General features: G+C 29.8%; 1 protein-coding gene across 1 annotated transcript in view; it reads right to left on the minus strand.

The window, feature by feature from the left end:
- Window positions 1–19,279, minus strand: part of LOC142321199 (RYamide receptor-like) — a 110,662-nt gene that overhangs the window by 31,767 nt on the left and 59,616 nt on the right. Inside the window, exon 3 of the mRNA XM_075359195.1 lies at window positions 8,095–8,291. Coding sequence (XP_075215310.1) covers window positions 8,095–8,291 — 197 coding nt within the window. The remainder of the gene's footprint in view (window positions 1–8,094; window positions 8,292–19,279) is intronic.

The raw sequence follows: 19,279 nt of genomic DNA on the forward strand, positions 1-19,279 counted from the left end.
AGGTCGGGAGCTACACGGGCGACGACATTCTTAACGAACACGAAGCTGTTCGTAATAAGGAAAAGAAAAGAAAAAAAGGATGGCCGAAAGGCAAACCAAGGCCATAAATTAATTTACAATTAACGAGTCGATTCTTCAGTGGAACAGTAATGGATGTTTTTGTCAATCATCCATCAGCTCCAACGCCTGGTACATGATGTAAACAAAATTTGTATATGCACGCAAGAAACACATTTCTGCCAAAATTAACATTTCCAATTAAGAAGATACTATACATTTCGGCGAGATCAACCGCCAAATATAAGAGTTACAAGTGGTGTAGCCATATTATCATCGACTAGTCCTACCACCAAATCTGGTATCAGAATCTAGTTCAGGGCCAAAAATCCAGTAATTTGATACCCCTATTGCGTATGTTGATGGGGTCCTTTTTTCTATAGAAAAAATGCTATTTGTTCATTAGTTTTAAGAAAAATTATTAATAATAGGTTCGTTTTTTAATTTTGAGCAAATTTTTGTATGAAAAAAATTAGCATGTTTAAAATTGGGTTACAAATTTTAAATTCGGTTTTGATGACAATGATCATTTTTCTTTCCACTTTTCTTTAATCCACTCTTCTTTTGCTGATTTGCACTTCCTGTTTACAGTATTTCTTAATTGTAGATAGTTCCTTTTACCTTCATCACCAGCATTCTTATACTTTCTACGTTCATCCTTCAGCTGCAATATATCCTCTCATATCCAAGGTTTTCTACCAGTTCTCTTTGTACCGCCAAAGTTCGCTTCTGCTGATTTAAGTATTTACTTTTTAACATTCTTTAAATTTTCTAACCTACCAACCATTTTTAGACTTTTACCATTCCACGCTCCGACTTGTAGAATGCTATTTTTTAATTTTCTGGTGACCTCTTCCTTAGTAGTCCCCACCCGGAGATCCGAACGCGGGACTAGTTTACCTCCGGAATAATTTACCTAGGAAGGCGCTTCCATCTTTGCTACATTAAAATTCAGAGAGCTACATTTTCTTAGAAAAATACAGCTGTTGTTTTGCATTGCTTTCCACTGCGCAGTGCTCAGAAGATTGAGTGATGTTGATATGGGCATTTAGTCCGCCTGACCTTCGCCCTTAACAACTACTATAAGAGCTGCTGCTCTCTCCCAGGAATCATTCGTTAGTATGGTTCTCTACAGATACCTCTCCGATATGGTTACAGCTTCGGTTCAGTTACTCTGTATCACGGTGCAGTCAAGCCCCCTCACCATCCGCAAGGTTTCATGATTCATAGAGGGAATATTTAAGCTATCTATATTAATTAATACAGATATTTAAAAAATACTATTCAGAAGATATAAATAACATTAAAAATACACTTGAATTGATATAATTTATGCATAAAATTTTGAAAAAGATGGAAAATATTAAAAATGTTATTATAAAAGTTTTAATTAAAATATTAAACAGAATAAAAGTATATTTTATTATTTTTTATACATATTTATTCATTTACGTATTTTATACAGTTTTAATAATTTTATAGATATACAACGTATCCATGGTAAAAAATCGTACACGTTCAATGGTCACGTTTTGTCTCTGAGATTTATTAAAACGCTTTATTTGTATAACACGTAATGTTTCATTCTAAACAAAACCACTGATCTGTGTACTTTTAAAGTGGGATCTTCTATAAGCAATTTAAAATCATAAATATTATTTTTTTACGGTATTTTGTGTTGTTTTTAAATGCTTGAAGTGACCTCAACGGGACATATCTTGTAATCGCTGTTAGATCCTTCTTTAAATTTCCTCAGTAATTTTTAAAATATACTGTATCACATTTTTGTATTTTAAAATTAACTGCAATTGTAGTCTCGAAATGATCGAGTAAATCTCATGTTCTTGTAAAAATCAAACGTTTCAATCTCATACATGAATGCCGATTGCTTTATACCGATGTTCTGGTAAATCACATTTTTTATGTAAAGTTTCTTGCCATATTTTCATTTCATAGCATCATAATGGAAGTTGTATATTGACGTTTTTCTTAAGTTGCTAAAGGTTTCCAAATATATACATATCGGTCTTTTCAAACGTAGGAAATATTTTTCCATCTCAAAATTGATTTTAAATTTCTACTGAAAACTATGATCGACGAATGCGATAATTATTGGATAATAATTTGAGGTTTAGTCGATTTCAAATTTCTGCATAAATACTGCTGACTGCGGAATTGTTCATATTTGAAAATATCCTTTTCAGTCAAAATATTTTTTTCATTTATTCTGTTACCTTGTTATAATACTGTAGATGTAACATTTTAACCAAACGCTATGACGGAGCTGTAATATCTAACGGGTTTTTATGACTGCTGATCCGTTTGTAACAGCCTGCTCCAGAGTCGTTAAGTGACAAATATAGTTGATTCTAGGAATAGATAGCTATTCCTAGAATGAATATTTATTCAGTATTTGAATCAGATGGGTTCTCATTGATATGAAAACGGTCTATTGGTGTTCGTATCATGTAAACATCACCGGTAATTGGTATTAAATTAAATAAAATCCAATTCTTCCGTCATTGGTATGTATCAGTTTCATATCAAAACTTTTTGGCCTGTCTACATTAAAGTTTACATGTTAAAGTGTAACAGGATATATGACGACATATTCCCCTATTTTACAAGTTATTTTCTAACAGCACATACAGAATATATGCTCATCGTAATGGTTGTTTGCTGCTGCATGTTTTTTAATACGGAGTAATAAACTACCTTTTATACTGGATTCTATAAAGTAAACATCAAAATATATCAACATTTTCAAAAAGATTGTCGTTTTAAATAACCTAACATCTAAACCGGGCGAAATCCAGATTGTATTCACTTAAACAAAAACAACGGAAATTTTTATTCACATACACGTTAATTAATACAATATTTTAGTAGTAATATATAAAATACTTTAAGTGTTTGACAGTTGAAATGATTCCATACTGTTATCGAATGGATACATCCATCCAACATGTTTGCGTAACAATAACAACTTTCTTTTGCACCGAGCACGATTTAGTATATTCGTAAATATACACAATTTTTCCTAGGATAATAACAGTTTGGTTCAATTTTTCCTTGAAAAACTTTCCAACATGTACCTTGGCGCCTTTTGTATATGTGATGCTAATTTATCTAAACCAAGTGCTACAAATTAGAACGTATCCGTAGATTTTACGAATTGGTTTTCTCAAAATTCTTTTAAAACTATAAATTTGTTTTTCGTAACAGATTGATTTATTTGTCATCGTAATTCAATTCATTGACTTCGAAATGCGATTTTTATTTCGTGTAGTTGTGAAAAATACAGAAGTACATTTTATTTAGTTCATTTAGATTTCAGTTATTGTGTATAAATAATTAAATAACTTTATATCATCAAATATATCTCAGTCACAATTACATGAGAATCACATTACAACAGAATTATTTTCCGAATTAGTAAATCCAACCCATACCGATTTTTTGAAAATTAACTTTCTAAACGCCTATTAATCTGTAATTTAATTCATGATCGTTTCAAGTAGGTAAGGTTTGGTTTTAAATGCTGCATATGGAGGCGTAATCTCTTCACCCTTATCTATTTATCTAATCTTTTTATGTGAGTAAAGATTCAACTTTATGGGTTCATGTTTTAAAGAATGGTTTTTTTTAACTTTTATTACGATTATTACTTATAAAATGGTTTTATTTAAATTAAAACTGCATTCATATAAATAAATCAAAAGAATAATAAATTATAAAAGTTTTTTTTTTTTTTTTTTTTTTACACTTTAATATTAAAATTACTTATTGTACGAATGATATGGACTGGTAATATAATTTCAAAGAATTGATTTGAATTAAAAATAGACATTTAAGAAACTACATCCTTCGTAAAACTAAATAAAATCATTTAGAAGGAATAGTTTACGCAGAGTAGTACAAGAAACGTATTCGCCATTAACTCTAACGTAGAAAGGCTAACAGGTTAGAATGAAGCCATTACCACTAACAAAGAATTCAAATGGTACTGAAAATTAACCCAATTTAAGGAGAGGAAATATACGACTTTCCTTTTAAAACTATTAAACTTAATCCTCTAAAGAGATTAATACTAAAAGTTTTTTCTTTATTCTTAATGTGTACGTTACAACTGTTCAACTAGTAACAATAAGTAATCCCCCACGGCCAAATGAGATGAGGATGAATATGCATGACATGTAAATGAGGTGTAGTTTATTAAATCCCAACCACCAAAGTTCATCGGGATCCGCTGTCTAGTATTCAAATCCGTAACTAAATTTTATAAGGACCTGAGTCTCAGAACCTTCGGCTTCGAAAATCAGCTGTTGAACAAGTGATTTGTGACGACGAGTTTACCACTAAGTTATTTTTAGAAAATATTTTTTTTTTATGTGTGTTATTAAAAAATTATGTAATAAATATTTAATTATTTCTTTCTATACTCTTATAAAACTCAGACAAAAGGAAATTATGTGTAGACATTACAAAAAACAAAGATTATCATGTTAAAATAATTTTTTTTTTTAATTTTTCGATCGTGTCTTAGAAGTAAAAATGAGACTGAAGATCATATTCTTTTTTAGTCTCACGAATCGTGTATTTAAATCGGTTCCGATAAAGAAACCGCAAGTAAATTGCGTCATAAAAAAGCACAGTAAACACCCTTAATAAAGCGTACATACATAAGTATGTCTTAATTACACATACAAAAAAATTATATAAACAAGAGCACTTGCATTAATTGGGATCACAAAGATTTAAGAGATCACAATAGTCTAGTAAAAAAACACAAAGAAAAAAGGAATCCACAATGTTATTAAAAAATAGATAGAGGTAAGAAAGATAATACCAAACAATAGAAAGAAATAGAGGAGTGCTCTTCACTTAGGCTTAGGAAAGACGATTATCACATGTCTGATACCAAACCAGTTCAAGTGTTACTCAGATATCCCAAGTCTAGTACGTTTTGGCGTTTCAATCAGCGGATATCTTCGCTGTTGTTTAGAAGATTAACTGCCAGAAAGTTCACCTGACTGTGAAATCGCTGTCTGTAACTAAAAGCGAACCGTTCGATCAAGATAAGAATAAAAGACAATCCGAGGTAATCGTGAATTTCCTCATTCGAATCAACCGCGGTGCCTGTGCAACAGATCTCGCCAGCTTGTCAAAAAACGTTGTATAACCTCAACATTACTTTTGCACGTCGTCCAAACCGGTTTTAAAATCACCTTATACGAGTATAAAAAACGTTTACTGGACAATGACAGGCGAGAGTTCCTACCTAACTACCAATAAAGCCTCTTATACTTGGTGTTAAGTTATTTCCTTTTCTCTTCCGCGTGGCACTTTCACGTTAAATGATGAACAAGGTGGAGCCCAAGGTATCGAACCCGATTGGAGTGCAGGATGACGACCCTGTACAGGTGGACTTCGGGACACACCCTTCCTCAATGGAAACGTAATATGATTTGACATATTCGGATTTACTTTTATTCTCCATTTTGCTTGTCACTCGCCGATCAGGTCTGATACCGACTGTAGCTTCGTTGAGGCCAAGTCCTTGTTAACATCCAAGATTACTATATCATCAGAAAACGTAGCGACGGAGTTGAAAGTCCGCAGTAAAAATTGCGTACAGGACTGGTCCTAAAACAGAGCTTCCAGAACTCCTGATTTGATTAAAAAAATCCAGATAACTCACCGTTGCATCTGACCGGGGAGAAGCGCCCATGAAGATACTTCCGTAATACCAGATAGAATAACTGAGGAAGGCTGATTTTCAACTTATGGAGCAGATCAGGCAGCCAGATCTCGTCAAAAGCCTGCTCCACATCCAAGAAGAAGGCCACCGAGCAGAATCTCCTTTCTTCCAGAAACTGTGTTATGACATTAACAGCTCCCTGAGATTATTCGACGGTAGAATGCTCCCTCTCTGAATCCAAATTGACGATCCGGAATAACCTTTTCCTATTTCAATGCCGACCACAGCCTTCGAAGAAAGTCTCTTAAATAATTTTGACAGAATCGGCAAGATGCTTAGTGGCTTCCAATAAGGAAGGAAGGAACTTCGTGGGCAGGTTTACCCGGATTCGGGATCATGATTACTTTGGATACTTTCAATTCTAATTGTAAGTAAGATGTACGAAGGATACCATTCAGTAGCTGCGTAATGTACCTTGATGGCCTTGAATAAGAGCACGACTAACTCTTTTGAGTTAATAAATCAAAACCTAGAGCTTTCGTTAGTTTCCCCTGTTTGATTACCCGGAACATGTCCCTAGTTAAAATTTGCTAATCGAAAAGCTTAAAGACATCGATCGGGCTATCCAAGAAGTCAACAATTTCCTTATCATTAGAACTCCCTCCGTCGTATGGGCGAAATGTCTTGCTAAGATGTGCAGCAAACAAGTTCATTTTTTATTTGTTGCTCCTGATTCATGATCCGTCAGACCCTTTCAATGGAGGGAGTGATGGTTTAGATCGTTGAAGATCTCTTGTGTCTTTCCACTGAGTTCTTCTACCTCTATCTAAGTGGGCAAGATTCTCCATATAATCTTTGAAAGTCTCATTCCTAATTGACCTCAGAAGTCTTTTCAAACTGCGAGCAGTGCTGTTTAGGAATATTCTGACCTCGATTCTTCTGTAGCATTGCCACTTCTTCCTGAGACCCCTCTTTATATGAATAAGGTCCATAATCTCACTCAGATAATGCCTTTCCTCCCTTGATATCTTTCCTCAGGTGAGATCACTCTCGCATGATCGACGTCAAATACTACGTGAACATTTAAATAAAACCTGTTCGACTAATAAAAAAATAATTTAAAAAACTTGACTGAAGCTTCAATCCAGCTCCGATATTAATTCCAGTTCGTTCTGCTGTTGTGAAAGATAAGTGACTCCCCCTTTCTAATCACAGTAGTACTTAAGGTAAGTAGAGCAGGTGAGTGATCTGAAGTTCAATCGTAATTATTCTGAACCGACGTATACAATGAGGACATACCCGAAATGATGTAGAAGCCTAATAAATCCGGTATTTTAGTTGGGTCTGTAGACCAATAAGTAGGTTGTAACCTGGGGGCACGTTAAGACGTAGACTGAGAATGCAATTGAACGTTCTACCACGAGTGATTGCAAGCCAAAACCACCATCAGAATGCTTTGCGCTCCATTATAAACCGGGAACCGAGTTAGTGAAGAATTTCGAGAACAATTCACTCGTTATCGCATAGCGAAGAAGAGAGTACACCTCAGATAAAGTGATGGGCCTCAGCCTCTTCATGATTCTGACCGTGTCGCCTGAATTTGAACCGAAAGCAGGTAGATGGTGATGTCTCAAGGAGCTTTTAAATAACACCGGATAAAAATCATAAATAAAATTGTTTAGTTATTAATGTTATTTACCAAATTTGAATACAAATAAATTTATTAAAATTTTTTTTCATACGATACCATTCATTTTATACCAAGTAAAGAATAAATTACTAATCTGTATACACATAATAATCCATCATAAATACTTATAATAAATATTATAAACACTTAACCTTAATTATTATAATAGAAATATATATTTTCATCTAAAACGAAAATCTGTAAGAAAATATTAAAACAATAATATTTATAGTAGCCTACACCGTTACAGATCGTACTGAAGATTCACTTATAAAATAAGTAAATTTATTATAAATACTGAATAACTTACTATTATTTCTATTTGAAAATCTTAGTAATTATAACGGAAATAATTATATTTATTCCAACAGAATACCCGAAATGTCTCGTTCATTTGATAACGAATAATCTAGTAGACATATTTACTGGATGAAATACAAACATACATACATAGACACTCACACTAGTAGAGAGTGAGAGAGTGAGAGAGAGGGGAGAGAGATAAATGAAAAAGTAAATAGTTTTTTATAATTGATATTACCACGTAAAGAAACAAAATATTACTTTGATTATTAAAGAATAACAACAATCGTACTTGAGGATTTTCATTTATTTAATGGTTTTGATTTTATTAAATTTAATTTACCTTTGACAAACGCTGTGCCAAGGTGAAGGCTCTTCTAATCTAGTTACCAGAGGTATCGGTAATGCAGTAGCTAAAGCTATAAACCATACTATAAGGATAACGATTTTAGCTTGACGTTTATCCATACGAGGTCGTAATGGCCACATAATTGCCATATATCTATCCACACTAATGGCCACCAATGTGTAAGCGCTAACCTGCAACAGAAAGTTATTATACTGTACATTAAGTAACAGATATTTATTATATTAATTACGGTTATTAAAATTAATGTTAATATTCTATTTTAATCATATTAATAAATTATTAGGTTTTATTAGAAAAATTCATTAGCATTAACAGATGCAACGAGTTTAACTGAAAGACTCAGAACCAAATGTACTATCAAAAATGTTTTATCACTGTGTGGTGAGTTTTACTTATATTTTTGCTAGTAGGCTCCTTGTACTAGAAATACACAACGAGCCTATGCTTAGCTATGCTAAGCGGGAAGTTTCTTCAGTTTATAAAAGATTATCAATGTAGAAGACAGTCGAAAATACGGAAACGTAGACCAAGATTATGGGTCATCCATATATTGAGAAAAATATTTGCATATTAGATAGATCGTGTCAGGAATGATTACGTATAACTGCTCCACAATTTGTCAGATAGAACCAAGAGAAACCATGGAAAACTTCTAAATCATTGTAATGTTACAAAATTAATTTTAAAAAAAATAAAACATGTCGTTAAAGATTATTTAGCCTATGGTCTTTAACCACATTTAAGTACATAGATATTTCTGTAAGCAGAACATGCGGTGACGTTAAGTAATTAAAATAAAATAAAAATCTGAAAGGTGTTAACTAATATTACTGAAGCATAACTATAATACGTATATTTTGTTAACAAGGATGCAGAAAATTTATTACTAATATGTTAAAAATGCATCGGCTCAGTGTTATTAGTTTTTGAAAATATAATAATAATCCAATTGTTTGTTTAGGTGTAATTTAAATGGATTAATGGGGAGATCATTTAAATTGGTAATTAATTAAAAACGGCAACAGAATCATAAGCACTCAGAAATATAGCGCCGAAAAACAGATTTTTTTTATGGTATACTGTTACAAAAAAAAAAAAAAAATTAATGGCATAATGTTCTGCGTTAATATATAAATTGGTAAAATTGTATATTTTTTACTTCTGTTAAAGAAATATATTATTATTAATGTTAAAAAAGTATTTTTCTTCTATTTTTTTTACAAAGACAAGATGTTTTTAATCTAATATTCTTATTTTAATCTATAATTATTTATTACTACTATTATTTCTATATTATATTTCTACTATTATCTTAACATAACAAAAATTATCGGTATCAAAAAATTTTACTGAATCTAAATAAAAAATCATTCTGATATTCTGAGGGAATTTCAAAATAAGACATTATATTTCATTTGGGATTGTGGTAGGCATAATAAATATTTGATAATGATGGCAGGGTTATCATTCTATCAAAACGCTTCAAATCGGTATAATTTTGTTTGTTCTTGATTTAAAATTTCACTCTACTGTCCCACAATCCATTTAATAGGAAATTGATTATTTTTAAGGGATAGAAAAATTAAAAAAAATTAAGACATTTAAAAAATTAAACAAATGTATTTTGTAAGGTGAAGGAAAATCAATTTCTTCATTTAATTTTTTTTTTTTTTCAGTATCTTCGTTTCTAAAAATGTTCTTTTTAATAGTCAATTAAAGAGAACAAATATTATATTAGCATTAGATATAACAAAAGATAGAACTTGTAAAATAATTCACTTAAAGCAATCATCACATCACCAGTAACATATATGCACAACGTAACTTCTATTATACATGTATTATACAACGAAATGTAACTCCTTTATTCTCAACTGTTGCAAGTTTATAGCGAAGTAAAATAATGAAATTATACAGCGCATTAATAACTCTTAAAGCAATAGATTTTAAATTAGAAATACAAAACTCAGTATTTTTTTGTAAATTTCTTTTTTAATACTGATGAAGCAATTGAAAATTATGAGGGAAGTCTACAAATAAGAATGAGCCGACTGACATTTTTGTTAACCCATAACCCTCATGGAACAACAGGCTGAAATAATTCATAGCGACAGTTTATTTCTTCACTGATGGAATTATCTTGCCTCTAGGAAACGTCCTTCATGAAAGCAAAAGGAAAATAGTCTGTGCCATTATAAAATAATTTTTTTTACACCTTTTCACATTTATAATATCAACCTAAATAAATGTTTATTAATTTAATAATAAAAAACAATATTTCAAATAATACTTAAAATTAGTTTATTTAACTAATCTAGAAATCCAGTTATCTAAAATGGAATAGATTAACTCATGCTGATTACACTCTTCCAACACTATTATTTTTAATCCCAAAGGCTAATTTCTATTACGGATTTTTAATTGAATTTCTTTTATATATTTACAAGTAAAGTTACAACTAAATAAATTTATACTTATCTATTTACACATTTTAAAAATCTTTAACAATGTGATATTTTGCAATCAAAATAATAAAACACAAATAATAAAGTTATCTAGGGTCGTCTCTGTGCGCAAATCACGCAAAAACTACTGGACAGATTTTAATAAAAATTTTCAGATTTATACCTTAGAGGATTGTTCATTATCCCCAATTAGAATTATCATTAGATATTCCTAATGGAGGTTAAGATATTAAAGAAAAATAATTAATTCTTTTATTTGACAAATTCTTTTTTTAACATTTCTCTTACCATAATAAAAGAAAGATCTGAACACAGAGATTCTGTGTTCAGATCTACATACTTTTACATATTTTAATATTTTATTAGACAATCATATTATTATTATTGCAATTAGCTTAAACTAGCACATTTAGTGAACTTTTGTGTGTTTTGATTATTTATTATGGCTGTCGATTATGAATTGTAAAAAGTTAAAATAACATGCTTTCACGAAAGGGAAGTAACCTTTCTTATTATTCAAAGTCTGTTAAAAGAATGAGAGTACCTGTAAAGCAGCTGAAGTGCGGGATTCTAGGTTACCTGCTGATTGAAAGCGCTAAGCCCAAACTCGAACCGCAATAAATTTGCAACGCGAGTTGCAGTTAAATTCCTCACGAGCTCAAACTGACGTCATTGTAGAGCTACCATGATCATATAGGGATAGACGTGACTTTAGCTACAATGTACAGGTTATTTACACCGATAATGGATATACTGGCGCCATGACAGAAGTGTATTCGTATTATCGTGCTGGGAAATGGAAAAGGGAACCAAAAGTGACATATGTTTGTCTATTGCAGGAGCGTATCAGAGCTTCTACGTAAAGATCTAGGGAAAAGTTGAAGGAAAGAGAGCTTTCGGGCTTTAATTGTTATTTATCAGTATTATTTTCACAATCATGGGCTAGACGGGAAGGGCGAGCGAGGCTCACCCTGACCAGCTAATATTTAAATACTTACACTATCGGGTTGATTGCAAGACAGTGTTCGATTAGTATTATTACATAACCCGTGGGCAGTTTTTTAATCATAATTCTCTATTTACAGTCGGTTCCAAGAAGAAAATAAGTAAATAAAATTACAATAAGTTCTTGATGAGGGATTTCTAACGAATTCTCTCAGAACATATATAAATAAGACAAAAAGTTCATTTGCATAAATTCACTTGCACAGATTCATTCCATAAAAATTACAATAGTCGGTAAAACTTAAAAAAAAAAAAAAATCAAATATTAGAAGACAAAGGAAAAGAAAAACATAAGACGATATGAAATAAAGGTAAGGCACTATGATATAGATAGATATAAGACAATATATAAATGCATAAGACAATAGTTCATTTGTATAAATGCATTTATACAGATTCTTTTCATAAAAAGTAGATGTCCGTAAAACCCTAAGAAAAAATCAAATAATATTATAAGAAAAGGATAAAAAACAAAACGGTAACATAACTTATGAAAGGAATTTGGGCACTTCATCAAGGCATAGAGAAGATGCTCTTCAATTAAGGGATCTCATCCAGTTCTAGAGTCACTTAAGACTCCTCCAGAACCAGCTCGTGCAGGCATTTGAGTCGCCGGACAATCTCACTCTTGTCTAGGAGATTAAGCGCTAGATAATTTACACGATTACCTAGACGTTATTTGTAACGTAACTGAATAGTCTGATTTCCTAACTGACATAAGGCAAATCCAGATAGTTTTGAATTTCTTCGTTAAGTGCAAACCAGCAGCGCCTGTGTAATTATTCTCGACAATTTATTCTGGAAGCGTTTTATAACCTGAATGTTGCTCTTGCTCGTCGAAATCCATAGCTGTAAAACAAACGTCATAATGGATTTCAGAATGATCTTGTATATTAAAAATTTGTTGGGCACCGAAAAATGTGAATTCCTATTTAGTAACCCATAAAGCTCCTTAAACCTGATATTTAGCTGTTTTAACTTCTCTTTTACACGATTCTTCCGTATAAAGCGACGATCAAGTTAAAGCGCGTACACAGTCAGAACGCCGTGTAGGTTGACTCGCGGATAGTTACCCCTCCTTAACGCAAATGTGACATGACTTAATTTATTGTGATTTACTTCGTCTTCACTTAGCTGACCACTCGCCGATCAGAAAATATATGTTTTTATCATGGTCATACATAAAAGAAAATATATTTAGAAACTGTAGTAGTTTTCAAAAAATAAAGAATTTATAGAGTCCTATATAATCTTTTCTTGTTTCCTAAAGTTTTTATTTTTCTGAAGTTCAACATTTTATTTACGTATATTTTTCCCCTAATTCTTCAATCCAGATCCAGACAATATAAAATTATAGGACATTAGGTATTAAGATGAGGAATGAAAAAATATCATCGTTATTAAAATTTTAATAGAAAAATATAATTAATTATTATTTATTTATTAATTACAAAACAATTTTATTTGATCCACAATGATTGTTCTTACACATAAGTACAGTATTTCACATGTTTAGTCGATAAAGGCAGCAGATTACAATGCAAACTAGTACATAAATAATACAGTTTTCAAGAAAGTTATGCAGTCTGGGTTAGTACTGTAACATTTCCAGTACACTAACTATAAGACGAAAAAACTTAGATATAACTGAAATCGTGAAAGTAGTTTTCTGTTCGTACCACAATCCGCTTATATTTTAATCTCGTTTTACTAGGAGTATCTGTTAATAATAAAAATTTAACGCGTGGAAAATGGTTGCGCTAAGCATTTTGAATTAATTAAAGGAAATCGTGCCATACATTTTTTCTTTTTCTTTTGTCACTGATCTTAAATAAATTCAGGTTAACTGAAAAATTAAACTGAAAATGTTAATAAAAAAAAATTATTGCATTGAGTTTTTTTTTAACACAAGTGTGACAAATCAAACAAATTTTGATTTTTAAAAGCAAAGCCAAGAACTAAAGTAAACTGTTCTGTCATACTTTTTAGAAATTATATTAAATTTTGTTTATACGCGATCAACGCTTTTGCTTTTGCTGTAAGTAGCCAAAAACAGAGTAATATATAAGTGAAATAATACACTGACAAACTAATGTCCTTGATATTTAGCGGAATGAAATTTATTGTCGAATAACAACTTTGTTTCAAGAATATCCTAATAATATGCGCAACCGTGGGTATGAATGAATAAGCTGAAATATTAAAAAATATTTGGTCGTCACTTTTACAAGCAGGCGGTCAATTTTAATAATATGTATTACGCAAAACATAAAAATATGGCAACACGGTATGGTATGTTGTATTCATTTGTTCATTCAATGTTTTTTCTTTTATTTTAATTATTCTTTAGCTGACAGTTTCAATATAAATTTACACTCTTATGCGAATGTATGGTTTTCGAAATCCACAAAATTTAATTTTTGCGTGTAGTGTTATTTACCTAAATTATTTTTTCTGCATGCCCATTGAGTATGAAACATGTAAATCTGTCCTGGAGATTCATAAAATAATGATCATAAACACGCAAATCAAGTTTTTCTTTGTGCAATTTTTGTTTTCTTCTAAACATCACTTCTTCTTCATGCCTTTCTAATAAAGTATTTCCTAAAAAAGGTTTTTTTTGACTGCAACACAAGTAAATTAGGTAATTAAGGTATCCGGGACCACAGTTAGGTATGCTTCAAAGGATGAGATGAACGATTTATAGCGTGTGTGAAAATGCCATTCCTGACCGGGATTCGAATCCGGGATCTCCGGATGAAAGGCCGAGACGCTAACACTCGCGTCACGGTGGCCGGCAGGTAATTAAGTTCGTAGTTTAATATTCTTTATTAAGGAGGGGAAAACTGTGGAAAAACAATCAAAGAGGTAAAATTTAGTTTCATATTAATGAAAACTCCTATGATAAAAGGAAAACAAAAATAGGATTGTTTTTACTGCATGTCTCCCAAAAGGAAAATGAAAATGGGAGCGTGAATTAACTACCGTAATTCTATTTAAAGTAATTTTACCCAAAATTAAAACAAATTTGCTTTCCAAGCCTCCTCAACCATGCATCCATAACGATATTTATATAAGCTGTCTGCTTTAATATTTAATTAGCTATTAAAAATTAATGTGTTACCACAGTTATGTTTTTAGAGCCGGTATTATATTAATCTTTAAATTGATCTCTGAAATTATTGTAATTAGTTATACTCCGAATATACATACATATTTGTGAATAAATTTTATCAAAAGTTTATTTGGAAATTAACAGAAAGGAAGAGACCGTTCCCTTTATTAAAAAATAAAACTTTCCTGCTCAACATACGCAGGTATATCAATTGCTGCAATATAATACTCCACAACGATAAACACTATTAAAACGATCAGAGAAAAAAGGAATTCAGAAGAGCAAAGCAATTATAAAGTTAATTAATAACTTTGATAATGAGATGTATGAGAGAACTGATGAAAAATTATTTAAAGAAATTCTCGAATAAAATAAGTGAGATTAAGAATTTCTAATAGAAACTTATTCATAAAAAACGAGATAAAATTTATTTTATATAGACTAATTTATTGAACTAGAGAGAATGTAACTATTACTTAAAACGTATTTAACTTTATTTCTCTAATATTCTCGTTACGAGCGCTTTTCAGCTATCAATGAAAATTTTTCAAAGATGGTTTATGATTGTAATATTTACCTCTATCATGGTAAACTAAAATGTAATAATCAGACAACCTTGTTGTCACAGACTTCCTTTAATTTGTGAATAACCTTTAAACACATCTTTTGGTGATATAAGCAAAACTGTTACAGACATTCTGACATGAGATGTATATCCTCTTAGAAAGTGCATAGTCATTCTCACGTATAATAAGCACTTTATGCCCTGTTTACTGGGAAAACTTTGAAATTAAGTAGTTTCTTCTTCTTCACTTAGCATAAAGTGTATAAAATAAAATTCTCAACGAATTACAAATCAGCTCGAAAAAATAATTTTCGATGTCTTCTCTTCAAAGACAATCGAATATTGTACATCGTTTCTTCAAGTGAAAGGAATTTAAGATGGCACCACTTATAATTCATTATTTTCATATTTAACAGCTATAAGATAATATAAACTAACTCATTATTCCCTTTTTGTCATGAAAAATGTATATGATATGCTCTGATTCTAATTAATAATGGGGAAAAAAGATATTTAAAATAAAATATAAAATTTCTCTGGCGAGAAAGATGAAAGAAAATTAGAATATATATTATTATTATTAAACAAATATATTCTGAATAACTTATTTAAACCCAAGTAACTAAAATGAAGAACGCAAATTTGGGTTAAAATAAATTTTTAAAAAAGTAACAGGTCTCTCTGAAGAGAAGAGAAAGTTTTATTAAGACAAATAGTTATAAAAATAGAAAAAGATATAATATAAACTCACAATCATATTTACATCAAAGACATTAATATTTTCCAAATACAAACATTATACATACCCACATTAATAAGTATTTTAAACTTTATCTTTCACCTTTAGGCCAGCACATTTACGTGAATTCTGTAGCTTAATCTACTCAGCATAATTCCTTTAATGGGGATTTAGAATTTATGACGTCGATATTACTTCATATATCAAAATATTCACGACTATTATGTAATCGTATTTCCACTTTTTTCTTAGGTACACATTTACAAGGTACCTATTTAGGAAAAAATTAATAAATTTTCAGTCTTTTTCGTAGAATACAATTGTGCGCAAATCGTAATGTCTAAGGAGTAATGTAGCGTGGAAGCAAATTGGTCGTTAATAATTCACTTTAGCCATATTTTCATTAATAACATTTTATATTATAACTTCATGAAAAAAAAAGTACGATCACATTCATTTCTCATACTACAGTTATAGTTTATCTATAGAATATTTTTCAGCTTTTTAAATTTCATTATTCGTTTCAGAACTTTTATGAGAAACGTAATAATTTTACAGAATTCACGACTGAAGTTTTCCTTAGGTGCTTAACAAGTTTTGTTTTCTTTGTTTAATAAACTTTTAAACTTTTACACAGTGAAATTAAAAAAAATTATCCCCTTACCCAATGTCTATTTGAATAATTTATTAAAAAGCAACAACATAATTTAACTTTCAAGCTGAGCTATTTCTCAAACTCGTGCAAATTTATATTTCAATTCACTTTCTTCTCATACTTTCAGTATTCTTTGTATATTTTTATACCTTTACCATAAATACATATAAAGTAGGCTATATAATAAAAATCTCTGTTTACCAATATTATATAATTAATTGATAATTATATAACTCCTTTGAATAAATAAAATCTGTTTTAAATTTTATTTTAAATATATTTAGAAAATGTAGTAAAATAGAAAAATGCACATTTTTTTAGATTATTAACGTTGTATTCTCTATATTTATTCTCATGAATCTAATAAAATAATTAGTGCTTTACTTTCATCTAATAATGTGTTTAATTTTTTATCTCAAAATAACTGTAAAAGTTACTATTACGCTGGATAACGTATTTACAAATTCGTTTACAAATTGATGATTTGATGAAACTAATTTTTTCTATCGGTTAATCATATAACTTAACGATAAACCGGAGATTAAGTTTTTCTCGGATTCTTACAGTGCAATAGTCGCAAACAAATGTTTGTAAATCGTCTGGAAGATTACGACTTATCTTCATCTGTTCTAAACAAAAACTTTGTTGAAATGAAGAATTACTCTTTCATGCTCTTCAAAATATTTTCCTCCTTTTGAGAATCTAAACCTTAACTTAAAATATAGCTTTTAAGAATATTTCTAAACCTGATTATTTATTACTTCTACTGTGTGAGAAAAGAAATATCTTTACCAGCTTAAAAAAATCAAAACTTATATTTGTTTCTCTGAATTAGCTGTTTGTGACCGAATACACAACACAAACCATCTTATAAGAATATAATTAATACTATCGAAATTAAATGTAGGCGAACCTATGTTTATTTACCTTACATACAGGAATTTATAATTGGGTATTATATAATTTTAAACGACTTTGGTTAGAAAATAATAGAATACTGTTATGGCTTTAGCGTAGCCTTAACTTAAAGATTTGTTTATCACTTATTTCGTTCAGGGTTTTGACGAATGTAGGTAATCATAGGAAACATAAAAGGAATGAAATGTAATATATATATAAATGTTCAATTAATGTTTAAATTTAATTATAAGTTAATTGGTTAATTAAATAATTAATTAAAAATATTTAAGTGTAATTTAAAATATTGTTAGCCAAGAAATTCTATGAAAAAAAACTGGTCTCTTACTGAGACCAGTTAGCACATAGAAAACAACTAGCAAGTTATACGTAAAATATTTTTCTTTGGATCACACCTATACAATTTTAATTAAATCTGTTATTACTTGATCCTCCGAATCACTTTGTACATCTATTATAGATAACACCTTGGTCTCAATTTAAATGTTTGAAGTCTCCAAATATTATTTGAAGTAAAAATATTATTTCTTTTTTATAGACCGTGCATATTAAGATATTTATGATAAGTTATTTTATCCTCTACTTATATAAGGCTTAATAAAACAAAATTATATTCATCTTTGCTTTTGGAATGAAGTATCTCATTAAGTCAAATTTGGAAAAATAAAAAGAATATGATTGCTAAACATATATAATTTGTTTTCTCAGAGAAAAAATTTGAATACTTGTAAATCACTAAAAGAGGTTTTATTTTAGTATATATTAAAAAGAAAAGTATTTTTAGCTAATATTAGACAAAACTTTATTCAGTTAGATGATTACCAATTTTAAACGTAGAATAACCAACTGTTTTAAATAATAATACCATTTTATTTTCCCTTTATATTTTATTCATCTGTTCACATAGTTACAATTTTAAACATGAATGCTGAAATAATTTTGAACCATCATATCCGGAAGCAGTCAAGTTTATGGAAATATGTTATAACTACCGGAAGTAGAGTAATAGAGATAAAAGGCTGTTAGTTAAAAAGAGATACAAATAATAAACACACTACGTTTATTCACAAATTTAAAGAGATTATTATTATTTTGTTATATGTGCAAAAACATATCTAAAAAATTGTAGATGTCTTAAAACAAAATTTCAGTTCGAATCGAGTAATAAATTAATCATTTTGTACTTAAATTTGTAATTTTGTTACAAAAGAGATTAACTTATCGTTATAATAATAGAATTTATCTGTTATAAATAAAATATTAAAAACAGCTTACCAATATACTATTTGATTTCCTTAAACATTTTCAGCTATTCTGCCATCTTCAGGAGGAATTTATAATAATTTAAAATTAAAATATAAAATTCACTAGATAAAAATAGAGATATAACAATTGATCGTCATAAGATAAAAATTTTGTAAATGTTAAAGTCATGAGCTAAATCAAAATAATTACGTCCCTTTTGTAAGAGTCACAATATTTATACATAATTGTTTTGTGATAATCATGACACTCTTACAGGGCGGATGTAATTATTTAAATTTAACTCGTGACTTAAACATTCACAAAATGTTTAACTTTTAACGATCCGTTGTTATATATCTAATTTTATCTTATGAATTTTATATGTTTTAATTCTAAATTATTATAAATTCCTCCTGAAGATGGCAGAATAGTCTAAAACGTTTGAGGAAAT

This window comes from Lycorma delicatula, chromosome 3 (genome assembly GCF_047948215.1).
Source record: "Lycorma delicatula isolate Av1 chromosome 3, ASM4794821v1, whole genome shotgun sequence".
Classification (NCBI taxonomy): Eukaryota; Metazoa; Arthropoda; class Insecta; order Hemiptera; family Fulgoridae; genus Lycorma; species Lycorma delicatula.